Here is an 8,244-nt window from a genome sequence, read left to right on the forward strand (position 1 = left end):
CCGGATTCCGGCGACTTCCACCATTAATGTCGGCGATCATCAGCAACAGAGTTCTCTCTTATTTCTTATTTCTTCTTTCTTCTTTCTTCTCTGTCTCCTCTTATCCTCTCTCCCTCTCTCATTATCTCACGATCGTTCCGGCATCCCCTTCGTCGGAAACTCGTCTAGATCTAGTTCTTTCAGATCCAGACGAGACGCCTTCGTCTGGAAACCAAACGATCCCTTCGCCGAAACTGTGACAAAGAAAGAAAGAGAAGAAAAGACAGGAGAGCGAAAGAAGAGAGAAAGTGAGCGAGAGAGGCAGAGAGAGGAGAAGAGAGAGGGAGAGCGAGAGAGAGAGAGAGAGAGAGAGAGAGAGAAGAGAGAGAGAGAGAGGAACGACCATTTCCGACCGGCACCTGCACTCAAGCGACTTGGAGGGGAGTGTTTGGTTTGAGTTTTTTTGGTTTTCCACCGTCTTCCCGAAAACGTTTTCTGCTTTAACCAAAATGGTGGCCTATATTTACCCCAATGTGCATAAACAGTCAATGAGGTAATCTGATAAAAAAAAATTACAAATATCAAAGGAAACAAGACATCTGATAAATAAAACTTACAAAACAATATCTAACGGGACGAAGCAAAACGAACAGATGTCAAGCCTCATTGTAATAGTAAAGGATGATATTCAAATATTAACAATAAGCAAATCTCCCTATCACTCAAGAGTCCTAAATCTAGTCTGTGCTTGATTAGGAGGATAAATAGAGGAAGGTTGTAACCATATTTTCAAACAAGTACTTAACTACATTGTATATGACATGGAATGTTACAAACCATCCAACCAACTAATAAAAATTATGATTAAAGATTTCACATAATCACACACATCGTAGACAAATCTCCGACATCTCACCATCATCAGATAAGAAAGGAAATTAAGGAATACACAACTCAAATTAGTTACTAGTTTCTTTACTCGTAGCTCCTGGTCTACCTTTGTCTTGGAGTGTGTGTCTCCAGCGTCGACAAAATCTGAGGCATTGACATGCCCCCGGAGACGACTATTTCTGAAAAAGACAGAAAACAAGATAAATCAGTTCTCGATTATGTGATGTCAAGACAGTTCCCCTAATTTCTTAACAATCAGTCCATCACCATTAAGCAATCATTTTTCTAACAGGTTTAAAATTTCAATTCTAGAGAGTTACTGGAATCCCCAATCATGTGTTTTCTCTAGCAGGTTTAAAATGTCAATATTCGGGTTGGTTTAGGTTACCAGTCTTTCATAAAATTCTTGTTTAGAAATTTGCAATTTGGTATTTCAATGAACGACACCAAAAACCCAAGGAAGATGAAGTCAAGGTGGTCGGGCCACTTAGCCATAGCACTCAGGCTTGCAAAGTGAAGTCCCATTTCATATGCATAAATTTGTCCTACGAACATCTAGTACCAGGAAATAATTCTTACCAATTCCTTCGCGGACCGATAAGTTTGGCCTGATGACATCTTTGCAACTGACCAAGAATATATCGCCAAGGTAAAGATGATTTGTAGGCACATAGACACAGAACAACTCCTCGTCTCCAGAATAGTTCTGTTATGATAGAGATTAAAACTTCAGACTACGATTTAAAGTCTGAAAACGAAAACAATTAATAAAATAGTATAACCCTACTTAAATGGTAGAAAAATGTTCAGACCTGAAGGACAAGTGATGAGGTGATGAACCCAAATGCGTACTCGCCGATACGTGGATGCCTTATGATGGCTACTTCCTTAAATGCTTGTGTATTCTGATCTGTTATAACAATGAGCAGGGAATTGGTAATGCTAAGAAGAGGTGATTAAAGAACATGTGCAACAGTTAACAGCAGGTATACCATACCAGGAGATATGGCAGAACTTATCTGCTTGGACGCATTATAAATATGGCGAACAAATGGCATCCTTTTGATAAACCACTCCCCCAGGCTCAGAACAGATGCCCCCAGCCACGATGACATGAATACACCAACCAGGAAGATGAACCATATCGAAGTCACAAACCCAAGACCTATTCAAGGATAATCAAGTCAAAAGTATCAGAAGAGATGGGAAGGTTCCAAAAAATTTATTTTTAGTTTGCCAAACAAGAAATTAACGGCCAGATAGTAATGCACGTAAAGAGAAAATATCAGTGATCACAAATTACAGCTCAGTCAAAATCTCTACTTTTGCACTGGAACCCCCAAAAAATATATATTGAAACATGCATACGAGATAATACATCATTTATCTTGCCCTCTTACCATGAACTTGTGAAATTAGTTCATACCAAATCAAACAGGTACCGTAAGAAGTTAAAGTACAAGGAAAGCTCATTCGATAGATCACCTCTACTCTCAATAAATAGACCTCTTCCAGATATGGGTTTGCATTTAAGTTAAGAGCTATTAAAGAAGTCTGATAAAAAAGAAAGCTCCCCAAAAACAATTTTAATCTCTTAGAGACAAAATAATATAGCAACCGCCTTTTATTACTTCCCTGCCATCTCTCTTTCTCGTAGGTTCTACTTCTTGCTCTCTATTATTTTAATGGAATAAACTTATAGATGTCCGTTACCATTTAATGCATTAGACAACTGAAAGAATTTAAATATAGGTAGCTATAATTGGGAAAAGTGTAGAGCTTCAATAATGGCCTGAGAGGAGGTGCAACTTGCACAAGCTGATCCCAAGCACGAGAGATAAATCCGACACTTGAACCAGGACCCCTCCAAATAAGTCACAAACTAAATTTGTATCATTGTATGTATGACCTAAATTATCTTAAATTGTTAAGAGTAAATCAAGCACAGGTTAGTTTTCACACATACACGGTTAATGAAGATGTGAATACAGGATTACAGTCAAGGCCCTGAGCTCAGCAGTCAACACAAAGTAGAGAAAGTAAAGAGACTGTATACATCGGCATGCATCCAGTTACAAACTCAATACCCATCCTCATTTCCTAAAAACAAGTAATAGGTAGAAAGGAGTTCAGAGAAACAGCATGCCTACCAAAAATGTTGATTCCCAGGTGAGCATAGATAGGAGAGAAAAACCCATCCACAAAATGAATAAACCACCATGTGATGTAAAAAGTGATAGCTATAGGCAATAAGATGACACTGCAAAGGAAAACCAATCAGGAAGAAGAACAACCATGAAGAAAACAATCATCAGAATATTGACATGCACTAGCTTCCAGATAACACTATAATTTCCTGTAGCTAAGATATCTAGAAAGAAACGAAACACTTATAAGCAAATTGGCTATCACATTATTTTGTAGCTTCCATCTGATACGAAACTAACAACCACTCCGACGGAAAACTATAAAACTTTTATGCCAATCACATAAAGGGGGTCAAAGTATGATTTTTGAGAACGAAAATGTTTGCATTATGGCCTCAATGACCCCTTTTTTGCTGCTATTAGGAGGCCCTGCAGAAATTTCACATAAATTCTCCCAAATAGGTTGTCAGTTCGTCGAGGAAGTCCTTAGGATCTCTTGTTATGCAATTACAGTGGAACTGCTTACAGAAAGAAGACTCATCTTTGAGACTCTTAACAGGGCATATCAAGACATTTTCATCATTATTTTAGACTTAAGAGTATAAGATCACCCACTGAGGCCATAAGGCAAATCTTTAGCTACATTTCATACATCTCTTCTTGCGGTGCTTACACTATATTTATATGTCGGAGGACGGCAGATTCTTATTTATGTACTGATTACTGTTGAAGACTCAAACAAGAAAACTAGGACATTTCAAACTACAGGTGTCACGTTCCAGTAAGACTTGGGGGAATATATAAGGATCTCACATACCTCATGGGTATCAAATTTACTGATGGGCAAAGATTTGTTAAATCCACATTGAATTATTGGAATAAGTTAGAGTTTCACTCAACAGAAGTTTCTAAGAACAAACCCAACCAACAGGACGGTCCATCAGCCTATGCATACGTTCTACAACAACAAAACAATTACACGAGGTGTAGTATAAAAGAAACACTAACTATTGAAATAAATAGGCGGGTTGAGCCTAACGTTTTACATGCTCATACTCTGGGTATGCAAATCTACATCTCTGAATCTTGCAAGGACATGCATCAATTTTCTTTTTATCTAAAATGAATAGCAGTCTATCACATATTTTCCAGGACAGTTTCCCTAGTAGAACTCTACTTCCTTTTACTTGTGACAGCGTGATAAGTCATCCAACAAACTGTGTTGGAAAGGTAATATATGTGTAAAATTATATTTGCATTTACTTGTAGTATAACTGAACAAGACTTGCGAAAACAACTTAAGGGTTTTACGTGTTCATACTTTAGGTGTGCAAATCTACATCTCTGAGTCTAGCAGTGAACATGCATCACTTTTCTTTTATCTAATATAAATGCTAGTTTTTCATGTATTATCCAGAACAGTTTCCCTAGTAGAACCTTACTTCCTGACAGAGTGACAGTCATCCCAGAAACTGTGTTGGAGAGGTACTATATATACGATTAAAATTATATTTGAGTTTAGCTATAGGATAACTGAACAAGACTTTGAAATAACATAACACTTCATATCAGGGCCGGCCCAAGTCTATGGCACCGAATTTAAAAATGGGGCCCTACTATATTTTCATTCATCCAACTAACTACTATCACATAAAACAAGATAAAGTCATGTCATTGATCAAATTATTCAAAATGTAGATCATAGTTTCTGTTTAGATTTAGCAATCATTTTGGGATAAGATTACAAGCGTACAGCAAAAAATTGAAATCTCTATATACCAATGTCGATTGTAGATAAATCTACAAATGTACTTAAAGCCCTATTAGATTATCTTTTTTTCTATAGACAGATCAGAAGTTTTGATGTAAGAGAAAAATAATCAAATCATCACAGATTTTATTTTGGTAAAATGTAATTTTATTTAAGTTGTGTTTGATACTCCCTCCGTCCCAAATTGAATGACCTAATTTCTATTTTGGGTTGTCCCATTTTAGTGTCCTATTTCTAAAAATAAAGAAAAGAATTTTTCGCTATACCCATTACTATATATTTAACGTCAACTTTATTTAAAAGTAAGTTTAACCTTTTCATTGTAAATTAAAAAAGTTAATGAGGATACAATTGGAAAATCCATGTTATTTTTGAAAGTCAAGCTCTAATTAATGATGTTCCCTTATAAAGTTTGGTTTTCAAAATAGGTCATTCATTTTGGGACTGAGGGAGTACATTGATTGGTTCGGGAAAAATAACTAACAATATCATTTCCAATTCCATTGTGAAAGAAAAGAAATAATTTATAGAATGAAAATTAAATCATAACAATGTAACCAAACGGATCCTTGAAGAGATTGTGACGACTTTGGCTAAATAATTCTGAAATACCATAAGATGGAATCGACTCTACGAGACTACGACCTCTTGCTAAATAGGTGTAGATCACCTTTGTCATCTCCACCATTCTTTTATGAAATTGTTTTCTACATGTTCTTACTAATATTCTGTTTTCGTAGTGATTAAGCGCAATTCTAAACGAGTATCGGGTCTTATCCAGCATGGAGCCCAAAAAGCCGCTTTGGCTGCTTTGGGCGTGGGGGTCAGCCCTGCTTTATATATACATACATATATGTGACAGTGAACATTGTCAACTCAAGAGTTTATCGAAAGAAAAAATGGACTATACATTCAAACAGATCAGACAGAACTAAAGGTACCATTTGGTTATGACAATAATCAGGACGAAATAAAGAACAGCGTACAGAACCAACGGAAAAATAGGAGAAAAAGATAATACACTCACCATCCAGTCATGAACTTTTTTGACGCCCAACTTCTAACAACTTTGTAGAAAGCCTGCAAAAGAACACCTAGTTTAACACAGTCTAAAACTCAATTTAATTCAACTTCAAAGACATAAATGAAGTCATACACACCCCCATGAACAAATTCAACTTTTAAATCTATATGAAAGCGCAGCTTATAAAATACATAAGATGTCAGATTTCCCTTTTGAAGGAGCATAAATTATTCATGGAAAAGAATAGGGTGTAGGAAGATACAAGAGATGCCCCCTGATGTCAGATATTCTACCACTAAAAATAAGCAAATGGTTTGGTGCCAATTAGCCTGATAGAAGAGCCTGCTGGTCAGTTTTTCTCTGAAGTTTTCTTGATCGTGGGCAAGTTTAGAAGGATCGTATGCCTGTTCAGTCAATGCTATGTAGTCAAAGGCAACAAAACATCTCTGACACGGGTCTGTTTTTTGACACCTTCACCTTCTAATTTTACACCAAAGTTTTATAAAAATGGCAATTCAACTCTATCCACGCGACATACTAATATACCGTTAATCTATTCAATTTAATAATTTATTATGTGTATCAAGTATCCATATTCAATAATATGATACATGTATATAATATGGACACCCCATGGTCCCCATCCCTCCAGCCTACTGTCCACTGTTTGCCCCATCCCAAGAGTTGTTCTGTATTGCGGTGAACACTTATGTATCAGACCTCCTCAACGAGTGCGAGGTGAAGTTTGCACTTTACGATTTTCATTCCACTGAAACAGACAAATGGTGCCCCAGATTTCGTCTCTTAGCTTCGTTCAGATTACTGCCTTGTTTGTTGAACAATTCACTCGATATTTCACAATGAAAATGGCCTATCCCATGGATACCGTGGATGAATTTGTTGTCTCGTTATTTGGAAGATAGCCGAAAGAAGACTCAACAGGGGTTATAGTAGTGAGTAGTGAATGAGTTAAAATATAATCGGCTTAATATCATCAGATACGTAAGATAGAGAATTTGAACCATGAAGGTATATGAAAATGAGCTACATTTGCTAAGCTAAAAGAAAAAACTTAGTCCTAGAGCCTCCTATGTTTACAGTTCCCTGAATTATACTCAATTTAATCCAACCTTCATGGTGTAATGATACTAGATGCTTTTTGAGAGAAAGAGAGAGTTCAACCTTAAATTCGTTTCCTACTTCAAGACAGCAGTGATACTCTCTGCCCGACATGTAGGTTGGCAGAATTTCAACCAGCTTAGGTGGACAACCTTTAGATAGTATCTACCTGTAAATGATGGCTGACCGCCTAAGCCAGCTGGGATTCAGATGGCCTAGTTATCGGGCAGAGTATCATTTTTCACTTAAAAATTTAGCCTTATCAACAGCTCCTTTTAATGAAGCCATTCTAGGAACTTACATTATAACACTGTACTGATCTTACCAAATTAAGTTGTTTGATGTATTAACATACATCAAACAATAACACACCTATACCACATTAACCCTAGCTTTACTCTTCTCATTAACACATTAACCCAAGCTTCTGAGTTCTCTATAAAATTAGGTTCTTAATATAAAATGAGTTGAAATAATCCCCAAAGCAGAAATATAAAGTATAAACTAGGTCATGGTATAGCTGCCATCAGACAGGGCTAACTTAGGTTATGACCAGAACCCGCAATAAAACTAAAACAAATAATTTTGCTGGATATAAAATGAGAAGAATTATTAAAGAAAAAAAAGGTTGACCAAACAATTAAACAAATCTGTTTCTCAAATTCAAATAAATCAACAAGTAGGTCGAACCTCAATAAATCACAAGAACATAATAATTTTATCAGAAATTCGAACATGGGTTGTAACGAAATCGATCTAAATGAAAGGGTTTGAAAGGGGAGAATGGGTAACTAACCTCTCTACCAGAGTTATGAGAAGAAGAAGAAGAGGAAGAGGGTTTGGAAGAGGATCCATCATCATGGTGGACAGAATCAGCTACTGGAATCAAAAGTTCACGATCTCTGTTCGCCATAACTATAGGCGATTTCTCATCGCCCATCAGATTCAAAAAGAAAAAAGTGATATAAATAAAAGCAGTTCCTTTTCGGTTCCTTCTCTTCCTCTCTCCAAGGGTTTGAAGATCAATCGAAGAAAATACGATAATTCCAAATGAACAAATTGAAGGGACTGCCTTTTTCTCTCTCTAACTCTCTCTCTCTCTCTCTATCTTGCTTCCTATATGACGATCGTATAATTGGATTTGTATTCCTGAAGAAAATAATAGTAATAATAATGATAATACAGGTATAAAAAAGTAAACAGTAGCATGTGAGGGTAGGAAGCCCTCAAGATTTTGTATTGTAGTTCTCTACTTCTCCGAGAATAACAATTTGCCCCCCTTTTACTTTTTTTTTTTTTGGAAATACATCTTC

General features: G+C 36.4%; 1 protein-coding gene across 1 annotated transcript; it reads right to left on the reverse strand.

Moving 5' to 3' along the window:
* Window positions 1-744: 744 nt before the first annotated feature.
* Window positions 745-8,244, reverse strand: LOC147543924 (protein CONTINUOUS VASCULAR RING 1-like). Its single transcript, XM_086633228.1, has 7 exons — window positions 7,728-8,244; window positions 5,816-5,868; window positions 3,021-3,130; window positions 1,868-2,035; window positions 1,683-1,780; window positions 1,450-1,576; window positions 745-1,049 (listed from the first exon to the last, which is right to left on the reverse strand). The coding sequence occupies exons 1-7, from the start codon at window positions 7,869-7,871 to the stop codon at window positions 973-975; spliced, it is 777 nt and encodes a 258-aa protein (XP_086489354.1). The 5' UTR covers window positions 7,872-8,244; the 3' UTR covers window positions 745-972.

This window comes from Eschscholzia californica, unplaced genomic scaffold, assembly GCF_041429995.1.
Source record: "Eschscholzia californica isolate CP2 unplaced genomic scaffold, dmEscCali1.0.p SCAF_4, whole genome shotgun sequence".
Lineage (NCBI taxonomy): Eukaryota > Viridiplantae > Streptophyta > Magnoliopsida > Ranunculales > Papaveraceae > Eschscholzia > Eschscholzia californica.

Excerpts from the sequence above, each read along its gene's own strand:
- LOC147543924 (XM_086633228.1), bottom strand. The coding sequence starts at position 7,871 with ATGGGCGATGAGAAATCGCCTATAGTTATGGCGAACAGAGATCGTGAA. Across the intron at positions 5,869-7,727 it reads CTCATAACTCTGGTAGAGAG|GCTTTCTACAAAGTTGTTAG; the intron begins GTTAGTTACCCA and ends GTTCTTTTGCAG. Across the intron at positions 1,577-1,682 it reads CCTCATCACTTGTCCTTCAG|AACTATTCTGGAGACGAGGA; the intron begins GTCTGAACATTT and ends CTATCATAACAG.